Genomic DNA, 18,503 nt, shown 5'->3' with positions numbered 1-18,503 from the left:
TCGTATGGGTCATTATATTCTACTTTTAAAATATCTTTCAAACCATGCATTTCATTATAAAAAAAACAGTTTCAAACGCTTTTCATAGACCAAATCGCCCGATCCAATGCAATGTTTCCTTTAATCTCTTGCTACTAAATATGTTAGTCACAAAAAAAAAACGTATGATGTGAACAGCATTATGACATATTAACTACAGTAAAAGGCCAAGAGTTAAAGACAGTGGACACTATATTGGTAATTGTCAAAGACTAGTCTTCACAGTTGGTGTATCTCAACATATGCATAAAATAACAAACCTATGAAAATTTGAGCTCAATCGGTCGTCGAATTTGTGAGATAATAATGAAAGAAAAAACACCCTTGTCACACGAAGTTGTGTGCTTTCTGATGCTTGATTTCGGGACCTCAAATTCTAAACTTGAGGTCTCGAAATCAAATTCGTGGAAAATTACTTCTTTCTCGAAAACTACGTCACTTCAGAGGGAGCTGTTTCTCACAATGTTTTATACTATCAACCTCTCCCCATTACTCCATACCAAGTAAGGTTCTATGCTAATAATTTTTTTGAGTATTATTACCGATAGTGTCCACTGCCTTTAAAACATGTCTGGCTGGCGCTGTACGGATACAAATACACAACACCCAATTCAACTAGCCTAAAAATACAATGTTTCTCTGGGGTGGATTTCACAAAGAGTTAGACTCGTATTGTCTCGAGTTACTCGTCCTAACTAGGATTAGCCTTTGTTATTAAGTTTAACTCCTAATGAGTATGACTTGTCCTAAGTTTGTGAAATCGACCCCTGAGTATTATACAATTCTATAAATTTTAGAATTCAAAATCAGAAGTAGACTAAAGCCGTAAATGAATCGCTCCCTTTATACGACGTGGAAACCCGTGAGAAGAATGCGGAAGTTTCCTATTTGCATTTAGCCCTACTGTTTAAAAAAATGTTAAATAAAAATTCGAAATTGCGTGAGCAGAAAATCTTCCTTGCAAATACAAACTCTGCCTTAAAATATTTATAGCCCTATTAAAGATTTTCGGTACTTTTTGTACGACACAAAACACGACAATTTCCAGCTTCACGTCAACCCAAAATGCGCCTCTGTCGGTTTATCACGTTTACGTTGTGGACCAAGACTAGCTACTAATTTATTTTTCACAAAGAGAGCACCGTATAGTGTTAACAGCATTATAACAAGACTATACGAATGTCAAGGGTCAAAACACGTCTGGCTAATACCCGCACATACAAAATACACAACATCTTTCTCTTTGATTCAACTAGCCTAAAAAAATTAAAATGTTTCTCAGATAAATAAAGATGATTTGAAAGGAATTGCAGCCGACTTCAAACGCTAGGTTTAATCATATCTCGAGTCCTAACTAAGGATTAATCTTAAAGGAACACGTTGCCTTGGATCGGACGAGTTGGTCAAAACAAAAGCGTTTGTAACCGTTTTTTATAAAATGCATATGGTTGGAAAGATGTTTTAAAAGTAGAATACAATGATCCACACAAGTTTGCCTCGAAATTGCGTGGTTTTCCTTCTACTGTGCGAACTAACATGGTCGGCCATTTATGGGAGTCAAAATTTTGACCCCCATAAATGGCCGACGTGTTAGTCGACGAGGTAAAAGGAAAACCACGCAATTTCGAGGCATGTTTGTGTGGATCATTGTATTCTACTTTTACAACATCTTTCTACCCATATGCATTTTATAAAAAAACTGTTACAAACGCTTTTCAAAGACCAACTCGGCCGATCCAAGGCAACGTGTTCCTTTAAGGTTTACATGTTAAAATGCAAGGCTGTGTTATGGGACTCGTCCTATAAGTCCCAGTTAAGGTTAATACTAAATTGTCAAAGACCAGTATTCTAACTTGGTGTGTATCACAACATTATGCATAAATAACTATTATGTGAATATTTTTGGCTCATATTATTTGCAAAAAAAAAAAATGACATAAAAAACACACTCGATTGAAGGGAGACAATGTGTGCCCTGAGACTTTTAATATGCTTTTTTTGAAAACGTTTTCATGCATTGTGCAAATTGAAAGTTTGAAGCCGACGAGTGTAGGGCACGAGTGTTGTACTTGTTGCTAAAATTACTCTCAAGATAATTTAATCGCATTCTCATGCGACATTTAAATTCCATGTACACGTACCAAAGGTAAAAAAAATACCAAACGCTCACCCCCAGTCTATAATTGAAATCAAGTGGTGACAGTAGTTCCTTCGACCTTTTGCCGGTCATTGTTACGTCTTTCTTCCGGGCACACAATATTAAGTGTTATGAACGCGTGCGGGATTCGAACCTATACTACGATAGATGTGTTTGATTGGTTGCCACGACACATCGCGCAGTTGTAGGGGATGACATCGGATTGTAACTTACGGGTGGACCTGGTGTGCCCTCCCGGTGATGGCCGCTGAGTCACAGCGATGTGAATTCATGTCATTTTTCTCTATTTAAGCAATATTTTTGTGCTAAGCAAGTTATTGTGCTTACAGGTTTTATGACATTGGGCCCTGGTGTTGAAATTAAATCATGGCTCCGACTTCTCCCGTTCGCTATTAGACTTGACTCAAGTCCAAATCCCGTGCGAGTCCTTTTATTTTCAGTCCCACCGCCTAACGTCAGAAAATGTTTGCGCGGACCGTGTGGCAGGAGATTCTGCCCCCCGGAGATTTGGTGTGTCCTCCCCCCCCCCCCCCCCCCCCCCTATAATAGCAAACTATGTACAAACTTCTTCTGATAGCGCCCTCTTTTGAATCCTCCTCCTTGGCCCGTGTTCATTTCTCACTGTGGTGACCGAATCTCCGGCGGACAGAATTACATGGGACACCGGCATCCCCCAACCTTAGAATTCGAAGTCAGTATGGGCGACGAAATACATTTAGTACATATTTGTACAACCTGTCAATGAAGAACGTCACTAATAAGGAGTATATCGACAAGATGATTTGATTCTGCATCTAAGTTTCAGAGGCGTGGTCCCTTGATCTCCGTCTTGGGCATCTGATGTGCCGTCCATCGTGGTCAGTGTATTTGTGCTTCCAGGAAAGGGCTCCCCTTCGACTGTCGTATCCATGGGAAGTGGGTTTGTTGAAAGAATAGACTCCACTTCGTCTGCTGTGGCCATGGAAAGTGTGTTGGTTGAAGGAATAGACTCCACTTCGTCTGCTGTGGCCATGGAAAGTGTGTTGGTTGAAGGAATAGACTCCACTTCGTCTGCTGTGGCCATGGAAAGTGTGTTGGTTGAAGGAATAGACTCCACTTCGTCTGCTGTGGCCATGGAAAGTGTGTTGGTTGAAGGAATAGACTCCACTTCGTCTGCTGTGGCCATGGAAAGTGTGTTGGTTGAAGGAATAGACTCCACTTCGTCTGCTGTGGCCATGGAAAGTGTGTTGGTTGAAGGAATAGACTCCACTTCGTCTGCTGTGGCCATGGAAAGTGTGTTGGTTGAAGGAATAGACTCCACTTCGTCTGCTGTGGCCATGGAAAGTGTGTTGGTTGAAGGAATAGACTCCACTTCGTCTGCTGTGGCCATGGAAAGTATGTTGGTTGAAGGAATAGACTCCACTTCGTCTGTTGTGGCCATGGAAAGTGTGCTGCTTGAAGGAATAGACTCCACTGCGACTGTTGTGGCCATGGAAAGTGTGTTTGTTGAAGGAATATACTCCACTTCGTCTGCTGTGACCATGGGAAGTGTGCTGGTTGAAGGAATAGACTCCGCTTCTGGTAAAGGGATATCAACTTTAGGGTGAATGTCAGAGTGAGATGCAGATATTGATAGGCCATGTTCGGATGGTTTTCTGAGAAGCATTACAGACGCTTTATTGAATTTGAAGGCTTTTCTATTACCAGCCAGTTGGTCATACAAATTCAATATTGCCACATATTTCGTCACGGGCATACTAAAGTTGCTCGAAGACCGCATATACTCCACTTCTGTAACTCCTCCAGAGCTCGCAATGTTTTGAAACTCAGCGTGTTCTATCCCATAACTATTGTCAATGTACAACACCAGAGCGCCTGGCTTCAGCTCTCTGAAGATTTCACGCAGTAAATTTCCGCGAGTTAAATCACTCCTGATGAAAGCGGAGACTGTCGAGAAAAACTTAACAAACGAGACGATATCGGCCGCTCTAATTTTGTCCATTTCGACTTTGTTAAGACTTGTAATTGTCGTACGAGTCATGTCACCTGAGAAATACGTCATCGTTGGAAACTCATCACTGGCATTGCTCTGTTTAATCTTTTGCCAAGTGTTCTCCCATTCAGGTCGGAGATCAAATATCGTGCACTCCAAACGGTTTGTTGGAACCAGTCCGGTATCCCGTAGAAACTTGGTCAGGCCCAGAGCGTCTGATCCAGGCCCACCACCGATGCAGCACACACGGAAAGATGGCTTGTATTTCCATATTTCTGTGAGATGCTCTTTGTCCGCCAATCCTAGCTGCAGACTTTGATAGACCATGTAGCTGTGCATGGCAAAGAAGCGATACACATAGGTACATCGATAGCATTCGTCACTCCAATCCGGTCTAGCTGTGTTGTGGAGACTGTTCATGTATACTCTTCGTATTTTCTCCATACATGACTCTAATCTGCCGATCACGGAGGCATTCTGGTCTGAACTTGAGGATAAAAACTTAATGACGACTTTTTCAAAATACTCATCTGCTTCAATAATTGTTGACTGCCTGCCATTGTTCAAACGAAAAACATCACCATTTACAGACGTCATTTCATCTGCTTACAGCGTTCGGAAAATAAGTGAGCCCAGCATAAACTGACCGAGTATAATAATGGCCAACTCACTCAAAATCAATGTAAAAATAGGTGTTGCAACGTTAAACGGGGAATCCCCGAAATATTATCGACGGAGGGCGCTGTTTCGGATAATATTAAAAGCCAATCTCTAAACACAGGGCCACAATGTTGCATATATATATAAATTTCCCAGAACTATTTACGATTTTTTTTCTTTGAATGTATTTATAGCCCTCCATAACATTTTTATCAAAACAATCCAAATTTAACCCAAGCAAAGCCAGTAATATGGAAGGTTTGATTCTTAATACGCAACTGCCATACTGAGTGATAATGGATCATCTGATTTCAATGTAAAATAATTTAATAAAATATTATAGGAACGTACTGAAATTAAAAAGGTTGTGGATAATGCGATGAGACAGGCCTAAATTAAATACTACATCAAACAATAATACCGTCTGTTCTTCTATTATTGAAATGAAATGCCAAGAAAGTAACCCTCGGGAAATGATTGGGGGATTGTTTCTGAGATGGTGCACACTATTGATTGACAATAATTATTTAGATTTAATAATTCATTCACAATATTCAGTTTATTCATTCCGTGCTAGAAATTAGTTGAAATATACTTTCAACACTTGTCACATTACCAAATATTTCACACTCACCAAAATAGTGATAAAAAAAATAAAAAATAAAAAAATGAAGGGCAAAAGAAAGGGGCCTATGACAATGACAAATTTGCACAGGTTTCTTATTTTATACATATACACCAAGTGAAGATGGTCTTTGACAGTGATTAATAAAAGTATACCCTGCCTTTTTACAACTTTTCTTTGAGGTCAAAATTGTGTAGAAAATATTTCAGACATGATTTTGTAATAGCTTATTTCAAGAACAGCCGTTAATGAACATTTTATCACATTAATGCTAAAACTTCCTCCAAAATATACAACTCTTTTTCATGGAATTCAAAAGTTTACAAATAAAAGGTTTTATGCTACAGTTGTGATATAGTTGTTAGTTTCAATAACTCAGTGTTATAACTCATCGGAGGTATTATAAGCTTTCACAGCAATAGCAAAACAATTTGCTAAATAATTAAAACACCAGGTTAAATAGAATATCTGAAAGGGACTAAAACTACTGACAACTAAATTACCTCACAACTAGATTAAAACAAATAAAATTGATAATTTAAATGAATTTAATAAAAAATATCAAATTAAATACACTCAATTAATAAAATAAGTTTAACACGAGAATATAAACTAAACATCTTGAAAATATAAGCTGCAAAAAGGCTTGGCATTTTTGTTTTATGTTCTATGCAAACAGTGCGAGGAGTTCTTCATGCATGCGCAGGTTGGTCGAGTGGGCCCAGTGTTTGTTAGATAATAATATAGACAATTATTGCGCACTGAATTCAACTTAGGAATGTACTGAATATAAAGGCACTTTTTTTTTAAATGTCTTGAAAAATGACAGAGCATACTGATGGAAACGTCGATTTGTTAAAAACACAGCTCGTCGAGGGATATATTAATTATAAATTGTCTCATTAATATTCTTGATTATTTCAATTATAATGACTACATCAAATGGCTCGGTCTTATTCATTCTAAATTATTAATGGTGATTGATTTTTATGAATGATTTGATATTAAAAATCGTGCGCATAGGGCTACCAATATATTGCCACACCCTTTGGGAACCATTTTGTTAAAGTACTACCACACTTTTTTTTTTTTTTTTGTATCAGATTTTAACAGATTTACACGGCAATCTTGATCATTTAAAAATTTCAGATCTAAATCTACAAAAGCCAACAATTTTTTGTTTAGTACAATCCGTTACTTCCGGATTCCATACCCTTATTGCAGGTCTACAACCCGTTATAGCGTGTTCACAATCCGTTGAACGGATTCAAAGTGGTAAAGAACGGATTCGTGATCACTGAACAGATTCATAATCCAATACTCCATAACGGATTGTGAATCCGTAATAACGGATTCGAATACGTAAATAACAGATTGTTAATCAGTAATAGTGGTGTTCACAATCCGTTATACGGATTCAAAGTGGTAAATAACGAATTCGTGATCACTGAACAGATTCATAATCCAATACTCCATATCGGATTGTGAATCCGTAATAACGGATTCGAATACGTAAATAACAGATTGTGAATCAGTAATAGTGGTGTTCACAATCTGTTATACGCCATTCAAGAAGGTAAATAACGAATTCGTGATCACTGAACAGATTCATGATCCACTACTCCGCAACGGATTGTGAATCCGTAATAACGGATTCGAATACGTAAATAACAGATTGTGAATCGGTAATAGTGGAGCCATCACAGTGTCCAAGCCCCTGTGTTTATACCCCGATGTAACCACGGAGTTGTAACTAAAAGTAAAATAACATACACAGCACAAGCCCATCCAGCATTTCCTGCAACGCTTGCATGCTCATTATAATAATAATAATAATGTCACCTTCAAAAAGAACACAAACCAAAATTACTTGAGCTGGAGTCTAGGTTCATTAGATGCATTGCCACAATCACACAGGTGAAGAAACGCACGACAGTTAAAAAACATCTTTCTAACCATGCATTTCATAACAAACAGTTTCAAACGCTTTTCGTAGACCAACTCGGCCGATCCAAGGCAACGTGTTCCTTTAATCTTCTGCTCATAATATTATTTACAATAAGAACACCGTATGGTGTAACCAGCGTTAAAAACATAGCTAAAAATATGTAAAGGTCAAGAGTCAAAACATGTCTGGCTATAGCCTACCGCTCTACAGATACAAATACACACCAACCAATTAAAAAAAAAAAAAACTATATATAGACACTTTACCAAAATATACAAAGTTTAAGAAACATGCGTCAGAGAATATTTAAAAAAATAATGGCTTTACAGTTATTTATGGTTTTAGTCTTAGGCCGTGATCGTATTGGTGGCTACTACGGCTACTGGCTATGAATACATCTCGTCATGCCTTGAGTACCATAGCAACAGTCGTGAGCCATAGCTATCTGCCATTAGCCATAATGCTCAAACGCCATCTTAAAAATAAACCACAATGCATCTTGGGAAACCTATAGTACGATTAAAAAAGAAATCAAGCCGCCAATGACACGTCGGTATAGTATACAAATATTGAGTGGCTCAGAGTGGAATGGGAGGAATATTATCTCAAGGTAAAATTTTGACTGTTCCATTTCACTCGGCTTCGCCTCGTTAAATGGAACAGTCCAAATTGTACCGAGCGATAATATTCCTTCCATTCCACGAATTAAAGCCACTCAATATTTGTTTTATATAACTGACATATAGATCCTTGTCATTTGATGTATTTTAAAAGTATAACTTAATGAAAAATCACACAAATTACTGGTTCGGAACAAATTGTATTTGATTTCAATTGTAAATCGTATAGCGCCGCGTAGCGGCAACAATGCACAAATTTAATAACAATCGGATTACAACAGGTGCTCCTTTGTTTTAGCAGAGGCACGGCGACACTGTACTGCTCAAAAACATTGGGAACAAGGATGATCCTAACTGTTGAATGGGAAATGCTATTCCCCATGGGCGAATTGGTCTTTTTGATCGCCGGTGCGGATGGGAGTAATAGTGAATGTCACGTGAAGTAAGTTCCACCAATCAAAAATGACAAGGATCTGTATGTCAGTTATATAATTCACATTATGCTCTTTTCGAAACCACGGCTGTGGCTTTAGACTCGGCTCAGGCTAGCTTGACCCCGCGGTTGTTTTGAAAATATTGCGCGTTCTTTGCGTACGCGCTCAGGGCTTCAGACGCCGAAGGACGGAGCCTGAAGCCGAATCCAAAGCCGAAGCCGTAGTTTCCAAAGGGGCCATAGCAGAACTAGGCCGCTTGTTATAGCTGTGAACCGTATGATTCCGTGTTAGTTAAGCATGGACTCTGATTTCACCCAAAATCTATGCGCTGATTATACGCATTGGGTCATGCAACAATGTGCAAACCGGATACGGCCTAAACATTAAACATTATCATTTTATGATAAATAAAAATGATAAATAAAATAAGTAACACGGCTACCTCTATAATTTTAAAACGAATTTTGACATTTGTATTGATGAAGAAACACTTTGCTTCTTACCTGTTTTTATCTCTCAGTGACTTCATCGATAAGGAGTAAAGCGCGCAGATGGATTGACTTTGGATCTTAGTTTCAGAGGCATTGAGACTTGACCTGTGTCTTGGGGCTGGACGTCTGATTCAGTGTGGATAGGCTCAACTTCTGGTAGTGCGTTATCAGCTTCAGTGTGGATAGGCTCAGCTTCTGGTAGTGCGTTATCAGCTTCAGTGTGGATAGGCTCAGCTTCTGGTAGTGCGTTATCGGCTTCAGTGTGCGTAGGCTCAGCTTCTGGTAGTGCGTTATCAGCTTCAGTATGCATAGGCTCAGCTTCTGGTAGTGCGTTATCAGCTTCAGTGTGGATAGGCTCAGCTTCTGGTAGTGCGTTATCAGCTTCAGTGTGGATAGGCTCAGCTTCTGGTAGTGCTTCGTCAGCTTCAGTGTGTATAGGCCGCGCTTCGGGTAGTGCGTTATCGGCTTCAGTGTGGATAGGCTCAGCTTCTGGTAGTGCGTTATCGGCTTCAGTGTGCGTAGGCTCAGCTTCTGGTAGAGCGTTATCAGCTTCAGTGTGCATAGGCTCAGCTTCTGGTAGTGCATTATCAGCTTCAGTGTGGATAGGCTCAGCTTCTGGTAGTGCGGTATCAGCTTCAGTGTGGATAGGCTCAGCTTCTGGTAGTGCTTCGTCAGCTTCAGTGTGGATAGGCCGCGCTTCGGGTAGTGCGTTATCGGCTTCAGTGTGGATAGGCTCAGCTGCTAGTAGTGCGTTATCAGCTTCAGTGTGCATAGGCTCAGCTTCTGGTAGTGCTTCGTCAGCTTCAGTGTGGATAGGCCGCGCTTCGGGTAGTGCGTTATCGGCTTCAGTGTGGATAGGCTCAGCTTCTGGTAGTGCGTTATCAGCTTCTGTGTGGTTAGGCTCAGCTTCTGGTAGTGCATTAGTAGCTTCAGTGTGGATAACCTCAGCTGCTGGTAGTGGAGCTTCATTGTGGATAGGCTCAGCTTCTAGTAGTGCTTCGTCAGCTTCGGTGTGGATAAGCTCAGCTTGTGGTAGTGCGTTATTAGCTTCAGTGTGGACAATGGGGGATGTAAATGTAGATATGGACAGTCTTTTTTCTTCGGATGGTTTTCTGAGGAGCATAAAAGACACTGTGAATGGATCGTTGGGATTTTTCCCAGTTATGCGGTCAAACTCAGTCAATATGTCTGACCGAATCGCCGTGGGCATACGGAACGGCAGAACGTTTTTGTACAGCGTTTCTGTAACTCCTCCAAAAGCAGCAATTTTCTTAAAATCTTCATCTCTATCGCCATAACGATTGTCAATGTAAAGCACCAGAGCGCCTGGTTTGAGTTCCCGGAAAACTTCACGCAGTAAGTTGCCACAGTCATTGTTGCTGCCGATGCGATTAGCCACAGTGGAGAAAAATTTGACAAAGGAGACAATGTCAGCCGACCTAATTTTATCCAGCTCATTCATGCTCAGACCGTTATAACTACGGGTCATGTCACAGGAGAAATACGTCATCAGTGGAAACTCATCGCTGGCATTGCTCTGTGTAATCTTTTTCCAAGTGTCCTCCCATTCCCGATACCGATCAAATATCGTGCACTCCAAACGGTTTGTTGAAACCAGTCCGGTGTCCCGTAGAAACTTGGTCAGGCCCAGAGCGTCTGATCCGGGTCCTCCACCGATGCAACACACACGGAAACACGGCTTGTATTTCCATATTTCTGTGAGATGCTCCTCGATTGCTAATGCTAGCTGCAGACTTTGATAGACAATATAGCTATGTACTGCAAAGAAGCGATACACGTAGGCACATCTGTAGCAATCGTCACTCCAATCCGTCCTTTCTGTGGTATCAAGTTTTTTCATGTACAGGTTGGTGATAGCCATCATACATGACTTTAATCTGGTCTTCACGGAGGCATTCTGCTCTGAACTTGATCTTAAAAACTCACTTACAACACTTTCAAAATATTCATTGGCTTTAATAACTGTCGAGTGCCTGTCATTATTTAAACGAAAAACATCACCATTTACAGACGTCATTTTAACTGGAAACCACTGCTTACACTACAGCGTTCGGAAAATAAGTGAGCCCAGCATAAACTGACTGAGTATAATAATGGCCAATTCACTCAAAATCAATGTAAAAATAGGTGTTGCAACGTTAAACGGGGAATCCCCGAAATATTATCGACGGAGGGCGCTGTTTCGGAAAATGTTAAAAGCCAAAATCTCTAAACACAGGGCCACAATGTTGCATATATATATAAATTTCCCAGAATTATTTACGATTTTTTTTTCTTTGAACGTATTTATAGCCCTCCATAACATTTTTGTCAAAACAACCCAAATTTAACCCAAGCAAAGCCAGTAATATGGAAGGTTTGACTCTTAATACGCAACTGCCATACTGGGTGATAATGGATCGTCTGATTTCAATGTAAAATAATTTAATAAAATATTATAGGAACACACTGAAATCAAAAAGGTTGTGGATAATGCAATGAGACAGGCCTAAATTAAATACTACATCAAACAATAATACCGTCTGTTCTTCTATTATTGAAATGAAATGCCAAGAAAGTAACACTCGGGAAATGATTGGGGGATTGTTTCTGGGATGGTGCACACTATTGATTGACAATAATTATTTAGATTTAATATTCCATTCACAATATTCAGTTTATTCATTCCGTGCTAGAAATTAGTTGAAACATACTTCTAACACGTGTCACATTACCAAATATTTCACACTCACCAAAATAGTGATAAAAAAAATAAAAAATAAAAAAATGAAGGGCAAAAGAAAGGGGCCTATGACAATGACAAATTTGCACAGGTTTCTTATTTTATACATATACACCAAGTGAAGATGGTCTTTGACAGTGATTAATAAAAGTATACCCTGCCTTTTTACAACTTTTCTTTGAGGTCAAAATTGTGTAGAAAATATTTCAGACATGATTTTGTAATAGCTTATTTCAAGAAAAGCCGTTAATGAACATTTTATCACATTAATGCTAAAACTTCCTCCAAAATATACAACTCTCTTTCATGGAATTCAAAAATTTACAAATAAAAGGTTTTATGCTACAGTTGTGATATAGTTGTTAGTTTCAATAACTCAGTGTTATAATTCATCGGAGGTATTATAAGCTTTCACAGCAATAGCAAAACAATTTTCTAAATAATTAAAACACCAGGTTAAATAGAATATCTGAAAGGGACTAAAACTACTGACAACTAAATTACCTCACAACTAGATTAAAACAAATAAAATTGATAATATAAATGAATTTAATAAAAAATATCAAATTAAATACACTCAATTAATAAAATAAGTTTAACACGAGAATATAAACTAAACATCTTGAAAATATAAGCTGCAAAAAGGCTTAGCATTTTTGTTTTATGTTCTATGCAAACAGTGCGAGGAGTTCTTCATGCATGCGCAGGTTGGTCGAGTGGGCCCAGTGTTTGCTAGATAATAATATAGACAATTATTGCGCACTGAATTCAACTTAGGAATGTACTGAATATAAAGGCACTTTTTTTTTTAAATGTCTTGAAAAATGACAGAGCATACTGATGGAAACGTCGATTTGTTAAAAACACAGCTCGTCGAGGGATATATTAATTATAAATTGTCTCATTAATATTCTTGATTATTTCAATTATAATGACTACATCAAATGGCTCGGTCTTATTCATTCTAAATTATTAATGGTGATTGATTTTTATGAATGATTTGATATTAAAAATCGTGCGCATAGGGCTACCAATATTTTGCCCTTTGGGAACCATTTTGTTAAAGTACTACCACACTTTTTTTTTTCTTTTTATCAGATTTTAACAGATTTACACGGCAATCTTGATCATTTAAAAATTTCAGATCTAAATCTACAAAAGCCAACAATTTTTTGTTAAGTACAATCCGTTACTTCCGGATTCCATACCCTTATTGCAGATCTACAACCCGTTATAGCGTGTTCACAATCCGTTAAACGGATTCAAAGTGGTAAAGAACGGATTCGTGATCACTGAACAGATTCATAATCCAATACTCCATAACGGATTGTGAATCCGTAATAACGGATTCGAATACGTAAATAACAGATTGTGAATCAGTAATAGTGGTGTTCACAATCCGTTATACGTATTCAAAGTGGTAAATAACGAATTCGTGATCACTGAACAGATTCATAATCCAATACTCCATAACGGATTGTGATTCCGTAATAATGGATTCGAATACGTAAATAACAGATTGTGAATCAGTAATAGTGGTGTTCACAATCCGTTATACGGATTCAAAGTGGTAAATAACGAATTCGTGATCACTGAACAGATTCATAATCCAATACTCCATAACGGATTGTGAATCCGTAATAACGGATTCGAATACGTAAATAACAGATTGTGAATCAGTAATAGTGGTGTTCACAATCTGTTATACGCCATTCAAGAAGGTAAATAACGAATTCGTGATCACTGAACAGATTCATGATCCACTACTCCGCAACGGATTGTGAATCCGTAATAACGGATTCGAATACGTAAATAATAGATTGTGAATCAGTAATAGTGTTGCCATCACAGTGTCCAAGCCCCTGTGTTTATACCCCATCCAGCATTTCCTGCATTTCCTGCAACGCTTGCATGCTCATTATAATAATAATAATAATGTCACCTTCAAAAAGAACACAAACCAAAATTACTTGAGCTGGAGTCTAGGTTCATTAGATGCATTGCCACAATCACACAGGTGAAGAGTGGGAAATCCCGTTGTCAGGGAAACGCACGACAGCTAAAAAACATCTTTCTAACCATGCATTTCATAACAAACAGTTTCAAACGCTTTTCGTAGACCAACTCGGCCGATCCAAGGCAACGTGTTCCTTTAATCTTCTGCTCATAATATTATTTACAATAAGAACACCGTATGGTGTAACCAGCGTTATAACATAGCTAAAAATATGTAAAGGTCAAGAGTCAAAACATGTCTGGCTATAGCCTACCGCTCTACAGATACAAATACACACCAACCAATTAAAAAAAAAAAAAAAAAAAGCTATATATAGACACTTTACCAAAATATACAAAGTTTAAGAAACATGCGTCAGAGAATATTTAAAAAAATAATGGCTTTACAGTTATTTATGGTTTTAGTCTTAGGCCGTGATCGTATTGGTGGCTACTACGGCTACTGGCTATAAATACATCTCGTCATGCCTTGAGTACCATAGCAACAGTCGTGAGCCATAGCTATCTGCCATTAGCCATAATGCTCAAACGCCATCTTAAAAATAAACCACAATGCATCTTGGGAAACCTATAGTACGATTAAAAAAGAAATCAAGCCGCCAATGACACGTCGGTATAGTATACAAATATTGAGTGGCTCAGAGTGGAATGGGAGGAATATTATCTCAAGGTAAAATTTTGACTGTTCCATTTCACTCGGCTTCGCCTCGTTAAATGGAACAGTCCAAATTGTACCGAGCGATAATATTCCTTCCATTCCACGAATTAAAGCCACTCAATATTTGTTTTATATAACTGACATATAGATCCTTGTCATTTGATGTATTTTAAAAGTATAACTTAATGAAAAATCACACAAATTACTGGTTCGGAACAAATTGTATTTGATTTCAATTGTAAATCGTATAGCGCTGCGTAGCGGCAACAATGCACAAATTTAATAACAATCGGATTACAACAGGTGCTCCTTTGTTTTAGCAGAGGCACGGCGGCACTGTACTGCTCAAAAACATTGGGAACAAGGATGATCCTAACTGTTGAATGGGAAATGCTATTCCCCATGGGCGAATTGGTCTTTTTGATCGCCGGTGCGGATGGGAGTAATAGTGAATGTCACGTGAAGTAAGTTCCACCAATCAAAAATGACAAGGATCTGTATGTCAGTTATATAATTCACATTATGCTCTTTTCGAAACCACGGCTGTGGCTTTGGACTCGGCTCAGGCTAGCTTGACCCCGCGGTTGTTTTGAAAATATTGCGCGTTCTTTGCGTACGCACTCAGGGCTTCAGACGCCGAAGGACGGAGCCTGAAGCCGAATCCAAAGCCGAAGCCGTAGTTTCCAAAGGGGCCATAGCAGAACTAGGCCGCTTGTTATAGCTGTGAACCGTATGATTCCGTGTTAGTTAAGCATGGACTCTGATTTCACCCAAAATCTATGCGCTGATTATACGCATTGGGTCATGCAACAATGTGCAAACCGGATACGGCCTAAACATTAAACATTATCATTTTATGATAAATAAAAATGATAAATAAAATAAGTAACACGGCTACATCTATAATTTTAAAACGAATTTTGACATTTGTATTGATGAAGAAACACTTTGCTTCTTACCTGTTTTTATCTCTCAGTGACTTCATCAATAAGGAGTAAAGCGCGCAGATGGATTGACTTTGGATCTTAGTTTCAGAGGCATTGAGACTTGACCTGTGTCTTGGGGCTGGACGTCTGATTCAGTGTGGATAGGCTCAACTTCTGGTAGTGCGTTATCAGCTTCAGTGTGGATAGGCTCAGCTTCTGGTAGTGCGTTATCAGCTTCAGTGTGGATAGGCTCAGCTTCTGGTAGTGCTTCGTCAGCTTCAGTGTGGATAGGCCGCGCTTCGGGTAGTGCGTTATCGGCTTCAGTGTGGATAGGCTCAGCTTCTGGTAGTGCGTTATCGGCTTCAGTGTGCGTAGGCTCAGCTTCTGGTAGTGCGTTATCAGCTTCAGTGTGCATAGGCTCAGCTTCTGGTAGTGCGTTATCAGCTTCAGTGTGGATAGGCTCAGCTTCTGGTAGTGCGTTATCAGCTTCAGTGTGGATAGGCTCAGCTTCTGGTAGTGCTTCGTCAGCTTCAGTGTGGATAGGCCGCGCTTCGGGTAGTGCGTTATCGGCTTCAGTGTGGATAGGCTCAGCTTCTGGTAGTGCGTTATCGGCTTTAGTGTGCGTAGGCTCAGCTTCTGGTAGTGCGTTATCAGCTTCAGTGTGGATAGGCCGGGCTTCGGGTAGTGCGTTATCAGCGTCAGGGTGGATAGGCTCAGCTTCTAGTAGTGCTTCATCAGCTTCGGTGTACATAGGCTCAGCTTCTGGTAGTGCTTTATCAGCTTCAGTGTGGATTATAGGCTCAGCTTCTGGTAGTGCGTTATCAGCTTCAGTGTGAATAGGCTCAGCTTCTGGTAGTGCGTTATCAGCTTCAGTGTGGATAGGCTCAGCTTCTGGTAGTGCTTCGTCAGCTTCAGTGTGGATAGGCCGCGCTTCGGGTAGTGCGTTATCGGCTTCAGTGTGGATAGGCTCAGCTTCTGGTAGTGCGTTATCGGCTTTAGTGTGCGTAGGCTCAGCTTCTGGTAGTGCGTTATCAGCTTCAGTGTGGATAGGCCGGGCTTCGGGTAGTGCGTTATCAGCGTCAGGGTGGATAGGCTCAGCTTCTAGTAGTGCTTCGTCAGCTTCGGTGTACATAGGCTCAGCTTCTGGTAGTGCTTTATCAGCTTCAGTGTGGATTATAGGCTCAGCTTCTGGTAGTGCGTTATCAGCTTCAGTGTGAATAGGCTCAGCTTCTGGTAGTGTGTTATCAGCTTCAGTGTGCCTAGGCTCAGCTTCTGGTAGTGCGTTATCAGCTTCAGTGTGGATAGGCTCAGCTTCTGGTAGTGCGGTATCAGCTTCAGTGTGGATAGGCTCAGCTTCTGGTAGTGCGTTATCAGCTTCAGTGTGGATAGGCCGGGCTTCGGGTAGTGCGTTATCAGCGTCAGGGTGGATAGGCTCAGCTTCTAGTAGTGCTTCGTCAGCTTCGGTGTGCATAGGCTCAGCTTCTGGTAGTGCTTTATCAGCTTCAGTGTGGATTATAGGCTCAGCTTCTGGTAGTGCGTTATCAGCTTCAGTGTGAATAGGCTCAGCTTCTGGTAGTGTGTTATCAGCTTCAGTGTGGGTCGGCTCAACTTCTGGGAGTGCGTTCGTAGCTTCAGTGTGGATAGGCTCAGCTGCTGGTAGTGGAGCTTCAGTGTGGATAGGCTCAGCTTCTAGTAGTGCTTTGTCAGCTTCAGTGTGCATAGGCTCAGCTTGTGGTAGTGCGTTATCAGCTTCTGTGTGCATAGGCTCCGCTTCTGGTAGTGCATTAGTAGCTTCAGTGTGGATAACCTCAGCTGCTGGTCGCGGAGCTTCATTGTGGATAGGCTCAGCTTCTAGTAGTGCTTCGTCAGCTTCGGTGTGGATAGGCTCAGCTTGTGGTAGTGCGTTTCAGCTTCTGTGTGGTTAGGCTCCGCTTCTGGTGCGTTATCAGCTTCAGTGTGGAAAATGGGAGATGTACATGTAGATCTGGACAGTGTTTTTTCTTCGGATGGTTTTCTGAGGAGCATGACAGACACTTTGAATACATTGTAGGGATTTTTTCCAGTCACTCGGTCAAATGTAGTCAATATATCTGAGCGATTCCCCACGGGCATACTGAAGTCATGATTGCTTTTGTACGGCGTTTCTGTAACTTCTCCAAAAGCAGCAATTTTCTTAAAATCTTCATCTCTATCGCTTTTACGATTGTCAATGTAAAGCACCAGAGCGCCTGGTTGAAGTTCCCGGAAAACTTCACGCAGTAAGTTGCCACAGTCACTGTTGCTGCCGATGCGATCAGCCACAGTGGAGACAAATTTGACAAAGGAGACAATGTCAGCCGACCTAATATTTTTATCCAGCTCATTCATGCTCAGACCGTTATAACTACGAGTCATGTCACAGGAGAAATACGTCATCAGTGGAAACTCATCGCTGGCATTGCTCTGTTTAATCTTGTGCCAAGTGTCCTCCCATTCCTGATACCGATCAAATATCGTGCACTTCAAACGGTTTGTTGAAACCAGTCCGGTGTCCCGTAGAAACTTGGTCAGGCCCAGAGCGTCTGATCCAGGCCCACCACCGATGCAGCACACACGGAAAGACGACTTGTCTTTCCATTTTTCTGTGAGATGCTCTTCATTCGCTAATGCTAGCTGCAGACTTTCATAGACCATATAGCTATGTATTGCAAAGAAGCGATACACGTAGGCACATCTGTTGCATTCGTCACTCCAATCCGTCCTTTCTGTTGTATCAAGTTTTCTCATGTATATGACGTTCATTTCCCACAAACATTCTTTAACTAATCTGGCTTTCTCTGAGGCATTTTGATTTGAACTTGACCTTAAAAACTCACTAACGACACATTCAAAATATTCATTGGCTTTAATAACTGTCGAGTGCCTTTCAGACGTGCCAGACGTCATTTTAACTGGAAACCACTGCTTACACTACAGCGTTCGGAAAATAAGTGAGCCCAGCATAAACTGACTGAGTACAATAATGGCCAATTCACTCAAAATCAATGTAAAACAGGTGTTGCCATGCAACGTTAAACGGGGAATCCCCGAAATATTATCGACGGAGGGCTCTGTTTCGGATAATGTTGAGAGCCAATCTATAAAACAGAGGCACAATGTTGCATATAAAATTCCCAGAATTATTTACGATTTTTTTTTCTTTGAATGTATTTATAGCCCTCCATAACATTTTTA

The 18,503-nt window shown here is 40.2% G+C and overlaps 2 protein-coding genes across 2 annotated transcripts; both read right to left on the bottom strand.

Annotated features, from left to right (window-relative positions):
- Nucleotides 1-5,259: 5,259 nt before the first annotated feature.
- On the bottom strand, nt 5,260-14,157 carry LOC139937786 (uncharacterized). Its single transcript, XM_071933093.1, has one exon. It carries the CDS (start codon nt 10,983-10,985, stop codon nt 8,982-8,984), a length of 2,004 nt encoding a protein of 667 aa, XP_071789194.1. The 5' UTR covers nt 10,986-14,157; the 3' UTR covers nt 5,260-8,981.
- Nucleotides 14,158-15,263: 1,106 nt separating this feature from the next.
- On the bottom strand, nt 15,264-18,294 carry LOC139937619 (uncharacterized). Its single transcript, XM_071932849.1, has 2 exons — nt 17,202-18,294; nt 15,264-16,368 (listed from the first exon to the last, which is right to left on the bottom strand). Exons 1-2 carry the CDS (start codon nt 18,213-18,215, stop codon nt 15,349-15,351), a joined length of 2,034 nt encoding a protein of 677 aa, XP_071788950.1. The 5' UTR covers nt 18,216-18,294; the 3' UTR covers nt 15,264-15,348.
- Nucleotides 18,295-18,503: the final 209 nt, after the last annotated feature.

Source organism: Asterias amurensis, chromosome 5, assembly GCF_032118995.1.
Source record: "Asterias amurensis chromosome 5, ASM3211899v1".
NCBI lineage: Eukaryota > Metazoa > Echinodermata > Asteroidea > Forcipulatida > Asteriidae > Asterias > Asterias amurensis.
Note: the sequence above shows the minus strand (reverse complement) of the source record. Positions and strands in the feature narration are given on the sequence as shown.